The sequence below is a fragment of the Piliocolobus tephrosceles genome, chromosome 8 (assembly GCF_002776525.5).
Source record: "Piliocolobus tephrosceles isolate RC106 chromosome 8, ASM277652v3, whole genome shotgun sequence".
NCBI classification, from domain to species: Eukaryota; Metazoa; Chordata; class Mammalia; order Primates; family Cercopithecidae; genus Piliocolobus; species Piliocolobus tephrosceles.
The window spans coordinates 70082194-70106714 of NC_045441.1; the positions used below are offsets into that span (position 1 = coordinate 70082194).

A 24521-nucleotide genomic window follows, 5' to 3' on the forward strand; every position below is an offset into this window, starting at 1 on the left:
TAACTTTTAATGGTTATGTTAGTTTCAAGTTATACAGTTTAAAAATCTTTTTGCCCCCATTCAACTTCTTAAAATAATCATAATGTTCCTAAATTACGTATTTCTTATTACATATTTCAAAATGTTTATCCAATGCTAGAAAAGAGTGACAAAGTCTCATACATGTGTCCATGTGTATCACACATATACCACATACACAGATGAAGCATGGGCCAAATGAAATCACATAGAGATTATTAAGTGAGAAGACCCCTAGGAGTCAAATATAGTTGTGGTTATAACCCACAATATAATTAGCAATAGTCAGTAAAAGGAGTAATTGCGTGAGTACAGACTCCCTAGAAGTCAATCATTGGAGCAAAGCCAAAGATTATGGCCCAATATCATAGTACGTATATCTAAAACAACAACAACAAAAAACCAGGTCAAGAAAGAACAACAGTGTTGGCCGGGCGCAGTGGCTCACACCTGTAATCCCAGCACTTTGGGAGGCTGAGGCAGGCGGATCACAAGGTCAGGCGTTCAAGCCAGCCTAGCCAATATGGTGATACCCAGTCTCTACTAAAAATACAAAAATTAGCTGGGTGTGGTGGCGTGATCCTGTAGTCCCAGCTACTTGGGAGGCTGGGGCAGAAGAATTGCTTGAACCCAGGAGGCAGAGCTTGCAGTGAGCCAAGGTTGTGCCACTGCACTCCAGCCTGGGAGACAGAGAGAGACTCTGTCTCAAAAAAAAAAAAAAAAAAAAAAGGAAAGAAAAGAAAGAAGGGCAGTGCTTTTTATTACTATAAAATCACTCCAGGAAGCTAAATTAGGAGTTCTCAATTTGTTAACAAATTTCTTTCAGAACAGAATGAAAAGGGAACCCAGGGACTTTATAAAACAAAGTATACCCTTAATTATTTTATGCTGCCCAAAACCGGATTAAGATGTAGAGAGATCTAATTTAACTGACTTGATATTACCCAAAACAGTAAAAATAAGCAAAAACTAACAGTACACTCGTATTTTTAGATTAAAGATAAAGCAGAGATTTCAGTGAAATAGGTACTATCCATAGAAACCCAAGAGAATTGACTATTAAGGGTAATAAAACTCAAGAATTTAAAATGTATCATACAGATAGAACAACAAAAGCCATGAAAACAATGAATTAAATTACTATACAAATTATATTAAAATGATGACAAAAACTACCATTCCAATCTAACCAAACTTTCAGTGTTTTGTATATAAAAATAACATAGCTAAGCCAAGATCCCATTAATATCTGATAATTATAACTTTTAAAATATTAAGTAAGTACCACTAATTAAAATCCACAGACTGTTTTTTCAATTTGTTTATGTACTGGGGGCATACTGTGTGATAAGCATTGGCTTGGGACCTGGAATATTAAAATTAATTTAATTATTAAAAAATGGTGCTTATACACTAAGAATCAAAGAGTGACTAAGACATACGGACTAAGTATACGTGATCAAGAGGCCCTCATCCCAGAGAAAAAGATGAGATTATTTCAGAGAGAAGGTATAACATAAAGTATAAGAAAAGCAAGATGGCATAAAAGCAACAGGATAGTTTTAGAAAGGAAAAATGACCTACCATGATCTAAATTTAGGTCACCTGGAGCTGTGAACAGCTGGAAATGAAAACAAAAAGACAGACTGAGGCTGGGTTTGGAGGGCCTTGTAAGCCATGCTATAAAGTCTAGATTTACCTTGCAAGAAATGGGAAGCCTCTGGACAAATTTAAGTACAAGAGTAACAAATTCATGTTTTAGTAAGACAACTGGATACAGACTAGAGGTACTCAAACTAGAGAAGGTGATAGTTATTGCAACGGTCCAGGAGAGAGTTGATGAGGGAGAATAAGCACTACATATTTTTATTCATTTAATCCTCACAGCAATTCTAGAGGTAAAAAGGATTCTTATCCTCAGTTTACAGATGAGGAAACTAAAGCATAAAGATTATGTAACTAGACAAGTTACAACTAATAAATGCTGGGTGAAAATCTGGACCCAAATAACTAGGCTCCAGAATTCAAGCATTTAACCACAATTAAAAAACAAAAACAAAAACAAAAAAAACAAAAACTATTATGTTTGGCTACTGATAAAAACTAGGGAAAAAAAACTGTACTTATCAGTAGCAAATTCCGGCACTTTGGGAGGCCAAGGCAGAAGGACTGTTTGAACCTAAGAGTTCAAGACTAGCCTGGGCAATACAGTGAGACTCTGTCTCTTAAAAAAACACAAAAATTAGCCAGGCACACACCTGCAGTTTCTGCACTCCAGCCTGGGCAACATAGTGAGAACCTGTCTCAAAAAAAGAGAAAAAAACAAAACCAAGAAAAGACAGTGTTTTAAGGAGGAAGGTTGGTCACCAATGTTAAACGTTGAAATGAGGCCAAATAGGATGAGTATTTAGAAAATTAAAAAATGATTAAATTTAGCAATACATTGTTCACCACTGACATCTACGATAGAAACAATAATTTTTGCCTTTAGAATTAATCACCAAACATGTATGTATTCAACACCCTTAAGATCCAATATATTACACAAAAATTTACATCAATGATAGCTTCAACATGTTTTAAAATCAGCAGTCCTGATATTCAAAATTTAACAAAATAGAGCCTCTGAAAACTAATAAACTGTTTTAAATCAACAGAAAAATATGACAATCTGGTAAAGCAAAACAGTATTTTTATATTAAGCTAATGTCACAATGTGTAATTAAAAAATTATTTTTAGATGACACAATGTCTCAGTAAATCTTTAAAACATGTCAAGCAAAACTGTACATAGATCATCTAAAGGGCAAAGATAGATAATTTGCATTTCCTGCCTAAAGTATATCTGTTGTCTATTTCATAACATATCAAATTAGGTTTTAGTTTTTCAGACATAAATATCACAACACAGAAAAATATAAATTTCAATTCAGCAAAACATACCATTAGCAATAAAGCAAAAGCAAAAAACCCAACAACCTCAAAGAAAATATGTGCAACTTATACAAAGATATATAATAAACTCATTTTTAAGAAAGAAAAAAAATCTCCGAAGATAAAGTGGCACAGGATATGGAAAGGCAATTCAGATATGAAAATCCAAATGGTTCATCAATATATGAGTGAATAAACATTCAACCTCATTGTTACAAAATACAATCAAAATGCCAATTTTCATCCATCAAATTGACAAAAATCTTTGCTATGACATCATTACACATTCATGTCCAGTGGGTAACAAAATAATATTATCCATTAAAATGTAAACTAGGCATATAATTTTGGCCTAGCACACTTAGTTTGGGATAGAAATTAAACAGGAAAGAATCAATTTTCAATAGGGAAATATTACAGTAAATTATGATACATCCAAATTATATTTTGTATCTACTTAAAAACTGGCTTAGTTCTATATTTACTGAGAAAAAGTCCATTATGCATTGTGAAGTTAAAAACAAACCAACCAACCAACCCATAAGAGTAAACCCTCTAATAGCTAGAATGGGAATGAAGAGGAGGCCACCAGTAGGCCCTGAATATTTTGCTTGTACTTAGAGGAAAGAAGTATGCATGGTGATATACTAATCCTGTGCCGTCAAAGGGACAGGTTTAGAGGATGAAAGAAGAAAATAACACTTGGTCCTTTAAAAATAAATCCAATAAGTTAATACTTACGTTCTAATCGCTATTAATTATCTTCAAAATAAAAGGCTATCTGTGTATGCTGAAACATTTGCTTTTCTAATATTTTTTTCAGATTGTGTATGTGTATACATATTTTGAAGTTTAAGTTCTGTAATTATTTTTACTCTATTTTAAACAAATAGTAATGGTTGTAAATACTTTGAAGTTTAAGTTCTGTAATTATTTTTACTACATTTTAAACAGATAGTAATGCTTGTAAAAATAGCGTCTTTTAAGGTATCTTCTCATATCCTATGTAATGTTATACTCCAATGAAAACAACCACAAATTGTGCTGTTTCAGATAAAGTTCTCCATAAACCTCTGCTTAAATCTACCTATTGCCCCAGAGGGACATCCTATCTTCTCCTCCTCTGGAATGCCTTCCTCCATTATTTTTTCCTAGCTTAAATCTAGCCAATTTTTGTACAGCCCCACTGGTTTTACTGGCAACCACTCATTTTTACAATTATCTTACTAAGTGAGTCTATCCCAAATAAAAATTCCCATTAGGTAAAATTAGGGAAAGCAGGCCAGGTGTGGTGGCTCACGCCTGTAATCCTAGCACTTTGGGAGGCCGAGGGGGTGGATCAGGAGGTCAGGAGTTTGAGACCAGCCTGGTCAAGATGGTGAAACCCCGTCTCTGCTAAAAATACAAAAATTAGCCGGGCACGATGGCGGGCACCTGTAATCCCAGCTACTCGGGAGGCTGGGGTAGGAGAACTGCTTGAACCTGGGAGGCGGAGGTTGCAGTGAGCCAAGATCACGCCACTGCACTGCAGCCTGGATGACAGAGCAAGACTCTGTATCAAAAAAAAAAAAAAAAAAAAAAATAGGGAAAGCAGATTATTTCTATGTAACAACTTCCTGTGGCTTTCTGGTCACGATGATATGGGGTGGGGGTGCAGGGAGAAAGAGAGACAGTGTGCACACACCTAAAAGGTAAAGCAGAATGTAAGTGAGGAATAAGACTCCAAACCATAATTCTGGAATGTTGGAAACAAAGCTTGGAGTCTTAAGGAAAACGAGCACTCAAAGGATTTCTCAGCAAAGCAAATTTACTTCTGCGCAGAAGGGTGCTTCTCTTTGGCCAGTTGCCATGAGAGCACATAGAACAAAGGAGAGTTAAAGTTTTTCTCGCTGACACAAATCCTGCCCCTGTGCCCTTTCCCCGTTGTCTGCAGTTGGACCAATTCTCTAAACATCTGAACTTTTTCTTAGACAAGGTGGGCACATAAGGGAGAGGGGAGAGGGGGTAGAAGTCATCTGTGATAAGCTAGAGAGCTAGTTTTCTTCTCAAATAAGGAAAGGAATGTGAGCTAGTACTGATAAAAGCCATTGGTGCTGTGGCATGCCTGTGCATGTATTAAAGGCAGAAAGAAAAATAGAAGAAAAGAGAAGGGGAGGGGTACTGTGGATTAAATAAAGGATTAATAGGCTATTTGAAGAGAAATCTTGTCATATCCCACACGGAAGAAAAAAATGAAACCAAAATACTACTGAGTGTGAAGGCTAAGACTAAAGAGAGGCTCCTGACATAGTTGAGTGGAAGTACTATGTGTGATAAAGAAGGAAATGGAGAAATATCTATTTGGTCAGGATAAACTGAGTATGTTTAGTTATCTCTAACTCTTTATATTCTAGTAACTGTGATATAAGGAAGACTGGGAAGTATAAGTCAACAATTCATTGTCATTAAGTCAGAAAGACACTGAACACTGAGTTTATAAATCAGAAAGTATAAATGATTGAAAAAGGAAAATTCAGCTTATCTGCAAATAATGCAAAATAAACATTGAAACTGTGAGGGAAGAAAAATTATAAATTTTTATGTTAATTTAGGATAGACAAACTAAAAGAGAATTCACTTTGTTTCATGCCCTTCCATTATGGTTTTATTAAATTGATGTTTTTGTTTGTTTTGTTTTTTGAGACAAGGTCTCCCTCTGTTGCCCAGTCTGGAGTACAGTGAAGTGATCATGGCTCCCTGCAGCCTCAATATGTCCCAAGCTCAATCAATCCTCCTACCTCAGCGTCCTAAGTAGCTGGGAGTATAGGCACATGCCACTACGCCCAGCTGATTTTTAAAACAATTTTAGTAGAGACAAGGTCTCAATACATTGCCTAGGCTACTCTTAATTCTTGAGCTCAAGCAATCCTCCCACCGTGACCTCACAAAGTGCTGGGATTACAGTCGTGAGCCACTGCACTCAAATTGATTTTTTAAGGCAGTCAAGAGGTATCTAATATCCAGAGTCTCCTATTAGACTTCTACGTACACTATCAGCTTTTAAAAACCAGTTTTCTGATATAAAAGTAAGATACTTTCACTATCAAAAACCTATAAAGACAGAGAAAAGCTTTAAAATGAAATAAAAATATTTATAAAAAATTAAGATCATAAACTTTTTTGTTTTTTTTGAGACGGAGTCTTACTCTGTCACCCAGGCTGGAGTGCAGTGGCGTAATCTCAGCTCACTGCAACCTCCGACTCCCGGGTTCAAGTGATTCTCCTGCCTCAGCCTCCTGATTAGCTGGGACTACAGGGGCATGCAACCACACCTGGCTAATTTTTCATATGTTTACTAGAGACAGGGTTTCATCCTGTTAGCCGGGATGGTCTCGATCTCCTGACCTCATGATCTGCGCACCTCAGCCTCCCAAAATGCTGGGATTACAGGTGTGGGTCACTGCAATAAATCTTAAACAAATATGGGATAATTTTAACTTAAACTTAAATGTTTTCCCACACAGGAAATACTCTTTCAAATGGCTGAATAAGGGGTCAAATAAGAGGAAAAAAATTATGGTATATTAATTTATTTAACCATTCTTGTAATACTAGGCATTAGTGTTGGTTCTAAATATTTTTTTCACTATTACAATGAACACCATAAAGAATATTCTTATATAAAAATTGAGCTAATTTCAGAATATTCCTGTAGAAAGAGTCCTCCAAGTACTGTTACTTTACAAATAGTATTGTCATGCTTAATGCCTTTGAATCACATTGCTAAAATATTCCCCAGAAAAGTTTTACTACTTTAATTTTCTACTACCAGGGTAAAAGGGTATTATAACTTTCTCTGTGCTTATCTCATTTTCCAAACTAGAATGACACATTTCTTGCAAGTACTTCTTTTATAGTTTCATATATATATATATATTTATACACACAAACTCACATATATATACATATAAATACACACATATATACATATATTTAATTTCAATAGCTTTTTTGGTGTAAGTGGCTTTTGGTTACATAAATGAATTGCATGACGGTGAAGTCTTTGATTTCAGTCTATCACCTTAGGCCAAATCACCAGCAACACTCTAGGAATGACAACAGTTTCTTAGACATTATCTTCATTACTGTTGTAGCACAATTAACACATGGATTAGTAAAATTAACTAGCTGTTTCTGCTATATTCAAAATTTAAGACTTTGTGCTTGATGGCCCTCTAATGCACTTGCTCATTAGGGTATGCTTTAATCACATCACTAACAAAGTACTTCAGTCATTTTTAGTTGAAACCATTAGGATATATATCCGCACTGCAGAATGTCCTGAACGGTATTTTTGATCTAGAAAAGAGTTGTTTGCAAAAAATGAGGTAAGATAAAATGAAGACAAAGAATTGCTGACTAAATGTAAACCCTTCTATTTTGAGACTTCAGGGAGAAAAACTAGCCGAGTTAATGTTTATTAAAAAACTGAATCTAATCTATACCTGCAGAGTTCCATAAAGAGCAATAAAATCTACTGAAAAAGTCACTTGGTTGAGTGAAAAGGAACTACTGATGCCATACTGACTGAGAAATTCAACCCAAGTCTCCATTCCCTTAATCGAAATTGCAACTTTTATGAAACATTCTATAATTCTGAGGGGAAAAAAAAACACCAAAGTAGCGTTTAGCCAGTCACTACCCAATACATTTTTTATTTATTTTTTATTTATTTTTTATTTTTTATTTTTGAGAAGGAGTCTCGCTCTGTCACCCAGGCTGGAGTGCAGTGGTACCATCTCGGCTTACTGCAAGCTCCGCCTCCCGGGTTCACGCCATTCTCCTGCCTCAGCCTCCCAAGTAGCTGAGACTACAGGCGCCTGCCATCTCACCCAGCTAATTTTTTTGTATTTTTAGAGACGGGGTTTCACCGTGTTAGCCAGGATGGTCTCGATCTTCTGACCTCGTGATCTACCCACCTTGGCCTCCCAAAGTGCTGGGATTACAGGCGTGAGCCACCATGCCCGGCCCCAATACATTTTTTAAAGTGAGATGTTAACAAGTATGCATGTGTAATACAAGTTATCAAGCTTTTTTTAAATTTTACTGTTTTTTAAATAATGATGTGACAGGGCCTACACCTAGGTACTCCACATCAAAGTTAAAACTGAAAATCTAATGCTACAAAATTCTTATAAAGTCTATTTTGGTAAGTTACTTCCTCTATCCAGCTACACTTGGTATGTTCTCACAGGTGCAAATAAACTTTGAATTCATTTTATGCTGAATAACTTTATGACATTCATTTGTAATAAAAATGTATCCTGTGAAAGTTGACAAGAATTCATCTTTTAGACCACTGAGTCTATTCATAATTTTGTTTCTTTGTATCATCAGCTCTAGTAATATGCAACAAAAATGACAATCAAAAGTATGGCACTTTATGAGTTACATGCAATTGGTAACTTCTATGTCATAAAGCTTTCCTGATTATTGACATGTCATTTATGATCAAAAGTTACTAAGAAGAAAAAACAGGACGACGAAAATGGAGAAAAAAAGTTAACTGTAAAGAACAAACAAGATCATTTTTGATAATACAGCTAAATGATTTTGTATATCACTACAATGTAAAAGGGCATGTTCCTAACATATTTAATTAATTTAATTTGAAAACAGAGAGTACTATTATAGAATTTAGTGCTTGGTCACTCTTCCCCTACACTCCTATACTCACTTTGGTTTCTTTTTAATGAAGAAAAAGAAAGTCGGCAAAACAAAATGCCACCATTAAATCATTTTGCAAAATTTTATGTCAAAAAAAAGTAATAGGAAACACACACATCAAGGGAAAGGTTACTATTCTTCCAGAACATCTTTTCACTTGGTTCATGGTTCATTCTTCTACATAACTACGCAGGCACTACCAATGGCTTTTTTCTCTAGGTTTAATGTGGCATTTGAAAGATTATGGCATTTTCAGGAAACCACAGTGCGGTGATTTTAGCAGTTATCTGGCTGAAAGTAATGCTGTGATTTAGAATAACCGCTCAGCTTATATGCAATGGTAAAAGCCAGCTACTGAGCCATCTCACAAAGACAACCTAATTCTTGATATTTTATTAATAATACATGAGGTCTAGAGACAGCAGAATTAGAAGCACCTCCTTTTGAAAGGGCACATACTATATATACATATATATATATATATATATATATACACATATATATATATATACACATATATATATATATATATATATACACTATGTTTAGATTAAATCCTTTTAAGTTCATTGTAATAGGAAGAGCTCATTGAAAAACTGATAACCTTAATTCATCTTAGTTTAGGATAAATGTAACTGCTCCTTGAAACTGTTTCACAGAAGGAATTTAGGCGCTTAAGAATTAAAATAAAAAGCAACCATATATCATACATTAGTAGCTACATAGAGAATTTATTCTCATATTTAGAGAATAAATATGAGAAATGCTAAAAATACTTATGCAGATAATATAACTCATATTAATCTACATATTTTAGTCCATTTAAAAGCTCAATTTATTTTATTTTATGGAAAGAAAAAGACAAATTTTTCAGATTAAAATAAAACATTTTCTACTACAAAATGTTACTTATAAACTTATCTCAATTAGTAATAAATGAAAAGTGACTGCCTTATTAATTCCCATGTTTATGATGGGTCAATAATACAATTAAAAATAGCACTGTTGGGTGAGAGGCTTATTCTATAAATGAGTCAGATTCCTTACACCTGAATAATACTTTGCATTTCTGAATTTCTTTCTCTGCTTCACTTCTGAAGCATTACAAAATCATGAAATTTGAAAATTAAAAGGGATTTTCAAATCAATCTAATGCATTGCTCATTCTATGAATGAGATAACTGGCTCCCAGAGAGGTTATTTGCATTTCTCATGGTTATACAGCTTCTCCCTGGCAGAGACTTAACCAAAATTTCAACCTCTTATTTTTAGTTCTATGCCCTCTCCCCAACATTTTTCCTAGTTAGTTATTGACCGAATTTTCAAGTGAGGTTCATTTTTTGTTATTCCCTAAGATAAATATTAAATGCACTACCACTGCCCAGAAAAGAGGCAGGATAATCATCCTAGTTTTCCTAGTTAACAAACATCTCCATGTATGTCAACAATATTAAGGGGAAAGTAGGGTTAAGCTAATGACACACATCCCACCTAGAGAATAAGTGAATAAGGATAAATAAGGGAAAAAAATAAGGTTAGATAGCTTCTCTTCTCTTTCAACAGAAAACAAAAATGTGAAAGCATTTCTATTCAAATATCACAGTGTTAACTAAAATACCCACACGCCACATACACTCAGGCATTTTAATATTTGAAAAAGATAAGTCTAAGGTTATGTAATTCTGAGGTTATGTCTTTGTGAAATTTAAGCCTCAGTTTCATGCATGCTGAAGAGAGAAGCAACTTAATGGTGCAAAACTTCTCAACTAAGAAACAAACTGACATTTATTTTATGAAGATTGTGAAATAGATAATGTTCTTACTTGCTAAGCTTACTAAATTTCAAGGGACTGCAATTGTCTATTACCTTGTATTGCTCCATTCATTTAACTGATCCCTCCTCTCAAAACATAGTAATAATAATAATAATAACAACCTCTAAGATCACAGGAAAACAAGAGGTTATATATGAGGCTTATCTGTTCTCCAAATCATACTCACAAAATGCAAATACAGTGTGCTTGAATCTGTCTCTTTTTTTTTTTTCAGACGGAGTCTTGCTCTGTTGCCAGGCCAGAGTGCAGTGGCGCGATCTCAGCTCACTGCAACCTCTGCCTCCTGGGTTCAAGTGATTCTTCTGCCTCAGCCTCCTAAGTAGCTGGGACTACAGGCATGTGCCACTATGCCTGGCTAATTTTTGTATTTTTAGTAGAGATGGGGTTTCACCATATTGGCCAGGATGGTCTTGATCTCTTGACCTTGTGATCTACCCACCTCAGCCTCCCAAAGTGCTGAGATTACAGGCATAAGCCCCACTGAGCAGGCTGAATCTGGCTTTTTTTTTTTTTTTTTTTTTTGCACTACTGGTTAATTCAAATGCTTACATTTCTAACATTTTACATGATTATGCCTATATATTCAGAGGTTTCTTCAATTTATAATTAGAGCAATAATATGTGTTGATCTTTAAGACAAGATCTACAAGGGACTATAAAAGCATTTAGTAAATAGATGACCATAATGAACATTACTAATGACCAAAAGAGTAAAAGTGTAGATGGTAACATACTATGAATTTCCCAAACAGCAACTTTCATAGATACAGATAGTATTAAATGTAGTACATATGAATTAAATATGACACATGGCATTTTAATATGTGCACATACAACATATATATTAGTATTATATTAATATACCACTGAGATACTAACATACCTTACAATTATCTGAAAAAGGTGTAATCTTGCCAAAAAAAAAAAAAAAAAGTATTTGAAGGCTGGGCACAGTGACTCATACCTGTAATCCCAGCACTTTGGGAGGCCAAGGCAGGCGGATTGCTTGAGAATAGGAGTTAGAGACAAGCCTGGACAACACTGTGAAACCCCATCTCTACCAAAAATACAAAAATTAGCCAGGTGTGGTGGTGTGCACCTGTAATCCTAGCTACTCAGGAGGCTGAGGCAGGAGAATTGCTTGAACCTGGGAGGTAGAGGTTGCAGTGAGCCGAGATCACGCCACTGTACTCCAGACTGGGCTACAGAGTGAGACTCTGCCTCAAAAAAAAAAAGAAAAAAGAAAAAAGAAAAAGAAAAAACATATGCAAGATAAGCATCTCTAAAGAAGATTTAGTTCCCAATTAGTGCTATGATCTTCATTCAAAATAAAATATAAAAAATCCAATGACATCTAAAGTTAAAAAGCAGACAGTACATTTTAATAAAATCATTTAATATTAAATAAAACAAAACAGTATGCTTAAGAGAATAGAGGTTATAGCACTGAAGCCTCAAAGAACAACAAATACATTATTGAAAACCATAAAATAAAGAAAATAAAACATCAGGTATGATCATGAAAGGGATGCCACCAATTAGCCTTTAACAAATTACATTTATCAAAGAAAGTTTTACCAACCACACTGTTCAAATGTAAATTATGCTGAGACTATAGAGGTTAAAACCATGGACTCTGTAGCCAGACTGCCTAAGTTTAAATCTCAGTTCCAACCCTTTCCAGTTATGCAAGTTTTTTTTTTTTTTTTTGAGACAGAGTCTTGCTCACTCTGTTTCCCAGGCTGGAGTGCAGTGGCACAATCTCGGCTCACTGCAAGCTCCGCCTCCCAGGTTCACACCACTCTCCTGCCTCGGCCTCCCGAGTAGCTGGAACTATAGGCACCCACCACCACGCCCGGCTAATTTTTAATTTTTTTTTTTTTTTTTGGTAGAGATAGGGTTTCATTGTGTTAGCCAGGATGGTCTCGATCTCCTGACCTCGTGATCCACCTCCCTCGGCCTCCCAAAGTGCTGGAATTACAGGCATGAGCCAATGAGCCCAGCCTAGCTATGCAACTTTTAAGCAGTTACTTAAGCTCTATAATTTAGATTCTTCATCAATTCAAAGGAGATATAAATACTGCTTATTTCACGGGGTATCTAAATGACTTAATACATGTATATAAGATGCCTGATAAATCTTGATGTAGTTTGGATATATGTCTCCTCCAAATCTCAGGTTGAAATGTGACTTCCAGTGTTGGAGGTGGGTCTGCTGGGATGTATTTGGGTCATGGGAACAGATCCCTCATGAATGGCATAATAATAAAATAATAATAATAATAATAATAATAATAATAATAATAATAATAATAACAACCACCACCTCTTTCCTACCCATGGGAATGAGTGAGTTCTTGTTTATTCACACAAAAGCTGGTTAAGAATCTGGTGCTTCCTCCTTTCTCTTGCTTGCTCTCACTATGTGATATGCCAGCTCCCCCTCTGCCTTTCGCCGTGATTGTAAGTTTACTGAGGCCTTGCCAGAAGCAGATGCTAGTGCCATTCTGCTTGTACAGCCTGCAGATCCGTGGGCCTAATAAATTTCTTTTCTTTACAAATTAGCCAGCCTTAGGTACTTCTTTATGGAAATACCAACACACACAGAAAATTGGTACCAAGAAGTGTGGTGTTGCTATAAAGATGTCTGAAAGGCCAGGTGAAGTGGCTCACACCTGTAATCGCAGCACTTTGGCAGGCTGAGGTGGAAGGACTGCCTGAGCTCAGGAGTTTGAGACCAGCTTGGGCAACATGGTGAAACGCCGTCTCTACTAAAAATACAAAAAATTAGCCAGACGTGATGGCATGTGCCTTCAGTCCCAGCTACTCAGGAGGCTGAGGCAGGAAAATTCCTTGAACCAGGCAGACAGAGGTTGCAGTAAGCCAAGATCACTCCACTGCACTCCAGCATGGGTGACAGAGCGAGACTCTGTCTAAAAAAAAAAAAAAAAGATATCTGAAAATACGGAAGCAGCTTGGGAACTGGGCAATGGGCAGAGGTTGGAAGACTTTGGAGGGCTCTCAGAGGAAGACAGGAAGACAAGGGAAAATGTGGAACTTCTTAGAGTATTAAGTGGTTGTGGCCAAATGCTGATAGAAATGGGACACTGAAGGCCAGGCTGATGAGGCCTCAGATGGAAATGAGGAACTTATTGGGACCTGGAGTAAAGGTCACCCATATTATGCCCCAGCAAAGAACTCAGCTATATTTTGTCCATGCTCTTCGGGTCTGTGGAAGTTTGAACTTAAGAGTGATAACACAGGTTTCTGGTAGAAGAAATTTCTAAGCAGTGAAGCAGTTAAGATGTGGCCTGGCTGCTTATAAAAGCCTATGACTAGATACAGGAGCAAGAAAATGACTTAAAGTTGGAACTAATGTGGCCAGGCATGGTGGCTCATGCCTGTAATCCCAGCACTCTGGGAGGCTGAGGCGGGCGGATCACAAGGTCAGGAGATCGAGATCATCCTGGTTAACATGAAACTCCGCCTCTGCTAAAAATACAAAAAAATTAGCCGGGCGTGGTGGCGGGTGCCTGTAGTCCCAGCTACTCAGGAGGCTGAGGAAGGAGAATGGCGCGAACCCTGGAGGTGGAACTTGCAGTGAGCTGAGATTGTGCCACCACACTCCAGCCTGGGCGACAGAGCGAGACTCTGTCTCAAAAAACAAAAAAAAAAAAAAGAAGGAAAGAGGAAAGGCATTTTCAGGAGAGGAATTCAAGGTGGTTGTGGAGCAACCACTTGCTAAAGTGATTAGCATGACTAAAAAAGAGACAAATGATAATAGCCAAGACATGGGGGAAAGGCATTGAACGCATTTTGGAGATCTTCCAGACAGTGCAGCCCATCACAGGCCCAGAGGTCTAAGAGAAAATAACGGGATCAGAGGCCATGCCTGGGGCCCTGCTTCCTTGCTCAGCCTCAGGACACTGCTCCCAGAATTCTGGCTTCTCCAACTCCAGCTGCCACACAAACAGCCCCAGGTACAGCTCACATCACCAGGTACAGTTCGGGCCACCAATCTGGGCCTTGGTGTTTTCCACATGCTGTTAAGCCTCCAGGTGCACAGAATGCGAGAGTAAAAAAGGCTTGGCAGCCTCCACCTAGGTTTCAGAGGATATATGAGAAAAGCTTGGTGTCCAGGCAGAAGCCTGTCACAGAGACAGAGCCTTCACAGAAAGCCTCTACTAGTGCATTGCGGAACGGAAATGTGGAGTTGGAACCCTCACACAGAATCCCCACCAGGGAACTACCTGGTGGAGCTGTGGGAAGGGCGCTGTTGCCTTCCAGACCTTAGAATGGTAGAGCCACCTGCAGCTTGCACCCCGAGCCCGGAAAAGCCACTGGCATTTAACTCCAACCCCTGAGAGCAGCCAAGGGGGCTGAACCCTGGAAAGTCACAGCAGCAGAGCTGCCCAAAGCACTGGGAGCCCACTCATTGTACTAGTGTGCCCAGGATGCAGGATATGGTATCAAAGGACATTATTTTGAAGCTTTTAAGATTTAATGTCTGCCTGGATGGGTTATGGAAATATGTGGGGCCTACTGCCTGTTTCTTTTGGTTCATTTCTCATTTTTAACATGGGAATGTTTACCCAATGTCTGTACCACCATTGTATCTTGGAAGTAAATAACTTGTTTTTGATTTTACAGGCTCATAGATGGAAGGAACTTGCCTTGGGTCCCCAGTGAGACACTGGATTTTGGACTTTTGAATCAATGCCGGAGTGAGTAAAGACTTTAGAGGACTATTAAAAAAGGACAATTGTATTTTGCAATGTGGAGGACATAAAATTGGGGGTTGGGGGGGCAGGAGTGAAAGTATATAGTTTAGATGTTTGTCCCCTTCAAATAACATGCTGAAATGTGATCTCCAATATTGGAGGTGGGCCTGGTGGGAGGTGTTTGGGCCATAGGGGCAGATCCCTCATGAATGCCCGGCACTGAACCCATGGGAATAAGCATATTCTTGCTGTTAGTTCACATGAAAGATGGTTATTTAAAGGAGCCTGACATCTCCTCTTTTCTCTGTTATTCACTCTATGTCATATACCAGCTCACCCTTTGCCTTCCACCATGACTGTAAGTTTCCTGAGACCTCACCAGAAGCAGATGTCAGTGCCATGCTGCTTGAACAGCCTGCAGAACTATGAACCAAACAAACTGACTTTCTTTATAAATTAGGTAGCCTCAGTTATTTCTTTATAGCAATGTAAACAGACTGACACACACAATAAGCACTATATATATCAGAGTTGCTGTTGTTTGCATATACATAGCCTTTATCATTTTTGGTCCACTGTGGCAAGCCCTTTACTTGTACAGTATTATTTAATCATCCAGACAATCTATGGAGTAGGTACTATTGTTTATTGCTATTTTATAGATAAGGAAGGTAAAACACAGGCAAGATAAAAGCAGAGTTCACAAATAACGAAAGAAGGTTTAAAACCATGATATAGTTTGGATACGTGTCCCACTCAAATCTCATGTTGAATTATAATCCCCAGTGTTGGAGATGGGACTTGATGGGAGGCGACTGGATCACGGGGGTAGATTTCTCATGAAAGGTTTATACCATCCTCTTGGTGCTGTTCTCATAATGGTGAGTTCTCAAAAGATCTGGCTGTTTAAAAGTATACAGCATCTCTCGCATCTCTCTCTTTGCCCCGGCCCCTGCCACCCTTTGCCTTCTGCCATGATTGGAAGTTTCCTGAGGCCTCTCCAGAAGCAGAAACCGCTATGCTTCCCTTATAGCCTGCAGAGCCGCAAGTCAATTAAGCATCTTTTCTTAGTAAATTACCAGTCTTGGGTATTTCTCTACAGCTATGCAAGAGGACTAATACAACTCAGCAGAATGGTTATAAATCCTCATACTTAATCATTCATTTTACAGTACTGCCTCTCAAAATAGTAGACACTTTAAAATTTAATAGGATCTAGGCTCTTAATATAACTTTAGCAGGCTCACTTTTTTAATATCCAAAATTAAAAGTACTGAGTTGAAGAATGAATAAAATGGTATAATTTTTTTCATATGAGAGTCACTTTAACATTTCTTTAATTAGAAGTTCTCTTATTGCATTAAATTAGTTGTGGCAAGAAAAGCTAATTTATACATAATCAGAAACATGTCTCAGGGCTATGAGAAACCAGTGACAAAAGAACATTTGCAGTGGTTGCCTGATGCTGGAAATGGGGGCTATGACTGACTATAAACAGGCATAGTAATTTTTGAGGTGATGGAAATACTCTAAAAACTGGACTGCAGTGATCGTTGAATAATGACAAATGTACTAAAAATCATTAAGCTCTATACTTATAATGGGTAAAATTTAATGGGATGAAAATTAGATCTCACTAGAACTGTTTCAAAATAAGGAAATATCTGCTATTTATCAAAGGAAGTGGGTGTTTTAAACTGACTTATTTTCTACTCCTCTAGGTAAATGAGGAAAATGCAACTGGAAAACTGGCTTCCATTCTAACACATTTAAGCAAGAAAAATAATCATAGTCTACATAATCACAGAGTAGCTTGGAAGAAGATGCTACTGAGTATGTTACACAGGAGCTTGTAACCAAATGTAAACAAACAGGTAACATGGACTTGGGAACATGGAATATATAACCTTTGAATATCAGAGCTAGTGTACTAGGCTTCAGAGAGGTTACAGCCTAAGATATTCTCCTAAAATAAGAAAAGTGAGATTGAAAGAGATTAAGTGACTTGCTTAAAATTACAAAGCTGCCAAGAGATCTTAAACTAGTTGAGATCTCCTAATTTTCAGTGAAGCAAACAACTACCACAAAAATAAAGATTATCAGTTAATCAAAAACCACTATTTGTCACTTATTATTTTTGCTTCAAGAAGCATATACTATTTTTAAGTTTGTACTCAGTAATTTTAAAAGTTTTTAAATTTTCAAAAATAAAACAATCAGGAACTATTTAAAGAACTGTCCCTGCCCAAAAAGAAATTATAAACTATTTTAACTGCATAGAGTTGCAAAAATATACAGATATGGCAGTGCATCAGTAAATTAACAAACATTTATTCTGAATTAACTGCCTGAGCCATACTGCATTAGACTATCAGGGTCATTAGAAATAAATGGAAGGCCCAGATGCTATACTCACCTCATGGACAAAGTAAATTAATTAGGAGACAATAATGATACAACTTACAAACAAAATGGATCACAGCATGACATGGGATTTTATGAGGGTTCCAAGGACAATTAATATGGGCCCATATAAGTTAGGAAGAATACATTAAAGAAGTAAATGTTGACATAGGCTTAGAAGGAAGAAGAAAATATGCCCAAATACATTACGGAAAGCAGGAAAGTCTAACGCAAATAGTTACAGTGAACACTGAAGAGGCCAGCATGACCAAAGAAAATAACATGGTGCTGACACATAAGCAAGCAGCAACTGGCAAATGAGATGAAATCAATACATTCCTTGAAAAACACAGCTTAACTGGGTACAGTAGTTCATGCCTGTAATCCCGCCACTTTGGGAGGCCGAGGATGGAGGATTGCTTGAGTTTACAAGTTCTATACCAGCTTGGGCAACATAGTCAGACCCCATTTCTACAAAAGATTAAAAAATTAGCTGCGCATGGCGGCACACACTTGTAGTCCCAGCTACTAAGGAGGCTGAGGTGGGAAGATCACCAGAGCCTAAGAGTTCAGGCTGCAGTGAGCTGTGATCATGCCACTGCATGCCAGCCTAGGCAGCTGAGCAAGACCCTGTCTCAAACAAAAAGAAAAACACAGCTTACCAAAAATGACACAAGATGAAAGGAAATATTTGTTCTAAAAATTGAATTTATTATCAAAAATTTTTCCACAATGAAAACTCTAAGTTCAGATGGTATCACTGGAGAATTCTATCAAAATGTAATGAATAAACAGTATCTTAAATGCTTTAAAAAACGAAGAAGAGGGAAACACTTTCCAACTCCACCCAGAAGGCCAGTATTATCTAATAAACAAAATGTGATACTCCTACCAGAAAAAATAAATTAATAAATAAAAGAACAGCTGGGCATGGTGGTGTGGTGGTAATACCAAGCCATGGTGGTAATTCCAGCTACTCAGGAGGATCGCTTGAGCCCAGGAGTTTGAGACCAAGCCTGGACAACAAAGTGAAACCAATCAAAAAAAAAGAGGAAAGAAAAGAAAGGAAGGAAGGAAGGAGGGAAGGGAAAGGGGAGGGAAAGGGAAGGGCAGGGGAGGGGAGGGGAATGGAGGGCAGGGGAGGGGAAGGGAGGGAGGGAGGGAGGGAATACATTCATAGAGAATGTATAACCCTTATCAAAATATTAACAAAATTTTAAAAATACATAAAAGAAGCAATACACCATGACCAGAAAGGTTTATCCCAGATTTGCAAGGTTGATTTTGAAGGTTCCCTGGGAGAAAGGGGATGGAGAAGCCCAGCAAACACGTGCCTTATCGACACCCTTACTGAGGAGACTTAAAGACACTTCTCCGTGCGGACTCAGTACTTTTCTACTTCCTACCCCTTCCCATCTCCCTTCCAGAAGCCCCTGGGTCCATAAAACAGCAGGAACCTTTGTTTGGGAATCCTTTAGCAATGAGACTAAATTTCTCCTCTAAGTACAAGCGTATGTGTGGTGTGGGGTGTTGGTTGGGGGGCGGGGTGTTAATATCTGCACTTATCTTCCTCTTGCCCACTGCTGTTCAGTGGGAAACAATGTAATACTCAGGAGCCGTCAACCTTTCCTGACTGGCTTCTTTCTGATACTACAAAAATAAGAAAATAAAATTTTGTTACTTTGAACTTTGCTTGTTTTTCTAATTGACCACCTGGCAGCTCTAAACTCAGAAAACTTTAAAGATATCCTATACAATAGCATCAAAAACATTACATTCTTAAAAACGCATGTAATAAAAGATATGCAAGATTGCTAAACTCAAAACTACAACATCAGTGAGAAAGAATCAAGACTACCTGAGAATCTGAATAAATGGAGATATACCATGATCATAAATACAAAGATGCAACATGGTTAAAATGTTAATGTCCCCCTGCTCCAGCCCCCTCCCCCTGCCACCAAATCCCATGTATTCAACACAAAGCCTATCATAATCCCTGCAGGCTTTTGTTCTTGTGGTTCTTTTTAAAAACAACTGTGGTAAAATATACATAGTATTGACCATCTTAACCATTTTTAAGTGTACAGCTCTGTGGCATTCACATTCACACTGTTGTGCAAACATCCCCACCATCCATCTCCAGAACTTTTTCATCTTTCCCAGCTGAAACTCTGTATCCCTTAAACACTAACTGCCCATTCCTCCTTCCCCCTGGAAACCACCATTTTTACTTTGTCTCTATAAATTTTACTACTCTAGGAACCTCATATAAGTGGAATCATTCAGTATTTGTCACCTTCTGTAACTGGTTTATTTTACTTGGCATAATGTTCTCAAGGTTCTTCTATGTTGCAGTATCAGAATTTTTTTTTTTTTGAGACGGAGTCTCGCTCTGTCACCCAGGCTGGAGTGCAGTGGCGCGATCTCAGCTCACTGTAAGCTCCGCCTCCCGGGTTCAAACCATTCTGCCTCAGTCTCCCGAGAAGCTGGGACTACTGGCGCCCGCCACCACGCCTGGCTAATTTTTTGTATTTTTTAGTGCAGACGGGGTTTCACCATGTTAGCCAGGATGGTCTCCATCTCCTGACCTCGTGATCCATCTGCCTCAGCCTCCCGAAGTGCTGGGATTACAGGCATGAGCCACCGCGCCTGGCCCAGAATTTCATTCCTTTTTAAGGCTGGATAATATTCTACTGTATGTATGCTATGGTTTGGATACCTGTCACCTCCACACCTAATGCTGAAATGTTATCCCAGTTTAGGGGGGTCCGAATGGGAGGTGTTTATGTCATGAAGATGAATCCTTCATGAAGAGATTAATGACCTCCTCAGGGGTGTGTTTTAACTCTATTAGTTCCTTTGATAGTTGGATATTAAAAAGAGCCTGGCATCTCCCCCTCTCTTGATTCCTCTTTTGTCATGTGATCCCTGAACATACCAGTTCTCCTTTACCTTCCACCATGAGTGAAAGCAGCTTGAGGTCCTCACCAGATGCAGATGCCCAATCTTGAGCTTCCCAACAATAAGAATTGTGAGCCAAATAAACATTTCCTTCTTTATCAATTATCCAGCCTCAGGTATTTCTTCTTAGCAACATAAAATGAACTAAGACAACATACATATATACAGTACATTTTGTTTATCCTTTAATCCATCAGTGGAACTTGGGTTGCTCCCACCTTTTGGCTATTGTGACTAATGTTGCTATGAAAACAGGTGTTCAATTATCTGTTTGAGTCTCTGCTTTGGGTGTACAGCTATAGCAGTATTAACAGATCAAATGGTAATTCTGTCTTTAACTTTTTGAGGAATTAAAATACTGTTTTCCATAGTAGCTGCACAATTTTATATTCCCAAGAGTAATGTACAAGAACTCCAATTTCTCCACATCCTTGCCAACACCTGTTATTTTCTGTGTGTGTGTGTGTGTGTGTGTGTGTGTGTTTAAATGATAACTAGCACAATCGGTGTGAGGTGATATCTCACTGTGGTTTCAATTTACTTTTCCTGAATGATTCGTGATGTTGAGCATCTTTTCATATGCTTGTTGGCTATTATGTATCTTCTTTGGAGAAATATTTTCAAGTCCTATGCCCATTTTTAACGGGGTTGTTTCTTATTGCTGAGTTGCCGAAGTTCTTTATATATTCTCAATCCCTTAACAGAAACATAACTTGAAATATTTCCCCCCAATCTATGGGTTAACCTTTTTACCATCTGGTGATGGTGTCCTTTCATCCACAAAAGTCTTTAACTTTGATTTTAGTCCAACTTACCTAATTTTTGTTGCTGTTATTATCTATGCTTTCAGTGTTATGTCCAGGCTTTCCTTTTTAAAATGAAAATTTTAGAAAAATTTAGAAAAGCTGTTTCTAAACTTACATGAAAATGCAAAGGATCTAGAAAAACGAAACAGCTTACTACACAGCCTGAGTAATCAACAGTTGGTCTTGGCACAGGAATAAATACGTAACTCGATGGAATATAATAGAAATTTCAGAAATAAACCCACATTGAAAATGCCAACTGGCATTTAAAAGTGGCACCAAAGTAATTTAATGTGGAAAGGCAAATATTTTCAACAAATGATACTGGAAATCCACATGGGGCAGACAATAAACAAATCTTCCTTAACTCTACCTGAAACCATATGCAGAAATTAATTTCAGATAGCTGACATAAAATATAAAAGCCAAAAGTACAAAGCTTCTAGAAGACAACAAAGAAGAAAGTTTTTGTCACCTGGACCTAAGCAAAGAATTATTAGACAGGAAATAAAAACAATAACCATAAAACAAAATATTGCTATGCTGGACATCTGCAAAATTAGCAACTTCTGCTCCTTAAATAATACCATTAAAGAAAATGAATAGGCAAGCCACAAATAAAAAGAGTATATATGCAAAATACATATTTGAAAAAGAAATTACATCCCAATTATATTAGTAATTCCTACCACTCAATACTAAACAACTCAATTTCTTAAAAAATAAGCAAAAGAATTAGTTCACAAAAGAAGACACACTACCTACCAGTAAGCAAATAAAAATGTGCTCAATAAGCCAGGTGTGGTGGCTCACATCCATAATCTCACCACTTTGGAAGGCCAAAATGGGAGGACTGTTTGAGCCTAGGAGTTCAAGACTAGCATGGGAAACACGGCGAATGTCTGTCTCTACAAAAAAAAAAAAAAGAAAAAAAGAAAAAAAACTAGCTGGGTTTGGTGGTGCACACCTGTAGTTCCAGCTACCTGGGAGGCTGAAGTGGGAAGATCGCTTGAGCCTGGTTGAGGCTGCAGTGTGTCATGTTGTGCCATTGCACTCCATCCTCTGCAATAGAGGGTCTCAAAAAAAAAAAGAAAGAAAGAAAATACGCTCAACATCATTACTTAACAGAGTAATGAGAACTAAAACAACAGTGGGATACCTCTACACATTCATTATAATGGCTAAAATCAAATAAAGGAGAAAAATGCCATTTGTATAAATTTGTATAAAACTCTAGAAAAGACAAAACTAATCTATTGTTAAAAAAAAAAAAAAATAGAAGAGTCGTTGTCTTTGACCTTTCTGGAGCAATGAAAATGTTCTGTATCTTGATAGAAACGGGGGTTACACAATTGTATGCTTTTGTCAAAATTCACCAATTTATTCATATAATATATATGCATTTCATTGTATGTAACTTTTACCACCCCCCAACCCATACACACAGGCCAAACTACTATTAAACTTGGTTAGATTTACCTTTTACAGTGGTTTTGGTTGGCAATTCTGAAACTACTTTCTGAATATTTTAAGTTTGATTTTAAGCTGAGGTCTAAAAGTTAGCAAACCACTGGATGAAACAATTTATAAATACTATTTCTAAGAAACAGTGTTTCTGTTTCTATTTGTTTCATCATTTCATCATTACAAAATGTTCAACTTTAGGGAAGTTTATTGTTTATCTAGTTTACATAGTCTAGATTTAAGATCTGTAAAATAAGGTATTTATAATGAGGTTTCTACATAGTTAACAGTCATTTTTTCAGGCTTTTATTGTTGCCTACATTTAAATTACTAAGACTGTGGTCCATTAAAATGTATATTCAAAAAATATATATCAGCAAAGATGATGTATAATAAAAGTTTAAATAGTGGTAACATTTGCTCTTTTTGTCTATTTAACTTTGATTTAAAAAAGAAAGAAAAATATCTTTGTTAATCACTGCTCAGGCAGATTTCTTTATACATTCTAGCACTATTCATATATTAAATATTAACAATCTTTAAAGAGCCCTACTTCTATTATTAAGCTGATTCAACTCAAAAGTGTAGCTTTTTAAAAGCTCATATCATTGAATAAAAAGGATTTCCAAAACAATAATAAAATAAAATTTTCAAAACTAAAGGATACCCCAATAAAAGTATCCTTTCTGATTAAAACAAATATTTAAAAAATAACTGTTCACAGGACAGGCACAGTGGTTCATGCCTGTAATTCCAGAACTTTGGGAGACCAATTCTGGGATTACAGGGAGACCAAGGCAGGCAGATCACCGGAGGTCAGGAGTTCAAGACCAGCCTAACCAACATGGTGAAACCCCGTCTCTACTAAAAATACAAAAATTAGCCCGCGTGGTGGCATGAACCTGTAATCCTAGCTACTTGGGAGGGTGAGACAGAAGAATCACTTGAACCCGAGAGGCAGAGGTTGCAGTGAGCCAATATCACGCCATTGCACTCCAGCCTGGGTGACAAGAGTGAAACCCCATCTCAAAAAAACAACAACAAAAAGAAAAAACTGTTCACTGAACAAAATAGACATTTGTATTTTCTCAGAATAGGAAAGTAATTATGTTCAACACTACAGAATGTAGCAGAAATAGATGTTACTAATTTTATTGAGTTTTAATTTTACTTAACTATTAGATGACACTATTATTTGGTAATCATATCAGAATTTCCCTGAAAAGCAACTGCTTCAGTAACAGTTATTTTAAAAATAAACGTAAAAATCAAAAGGACAGTTAAAAAGCTACGAAAACAAACTTTTAAAAAGGTCATAATTATATTCCTTTGTTTAAAATTTTCAAATTCCCAATGCTTCATCAATTTGGACTTAGAATGCCAGGCTTTTCTTCCCTTTTCATGTAAATCCTGTTAAAAGAGTTAAGTGGCAAATTCTTTAGGCTAAGAATTTTAGAAAGCCCATATGTCTTCAGAGACATCTTGCTATACTACTTTAGCTCTGCCCTTTATATTAAATCTAACATGAAAATTTAAAAGATTGAATATTTTGCCAAAGATTCCTTAATGTGGCTAATGACTGTGGCGGTGCTTTTTGTTTAGTGACTTGGGGCAAAGATAGAGCTACACAAAGATTAGCAAAACAATAATTATGCTTTTAAGATACTTTG

The 24521-nt window shown here is 37.0% G+C and overlaps 1 protein-coding gene across 12 annotated transcripts in view; it reads right to left on the reverse strand.

Annotated features, from left to right (window-relative positions):
- PHF14 (PHD finger protein 14) overlaps positions 1 to 24521 on the reverse strand; it is a 200398-nt gene that overhangs the window by 80791 nt on the left and 95086 nt on the right. The window contains exon 17 of one of the 12 annotated variants that reach the window (XM_023224846.2): positions 1603 to 1639. The exons of the other annotated variants lie outside the window; for them this stretch is intronic. Within the exon in view, the coding sequence (XP_023080614.1) occupies positions 1615 to 1639 (25 nt within the window). The 3' untranslated portion in view covers positions 1603 to 1614. The remainder of the gene's footprint in view (positions 1 to 1602; positions 1640 to 24521) is intronic. 12 annotated transcript variants of the gene reach the window in all.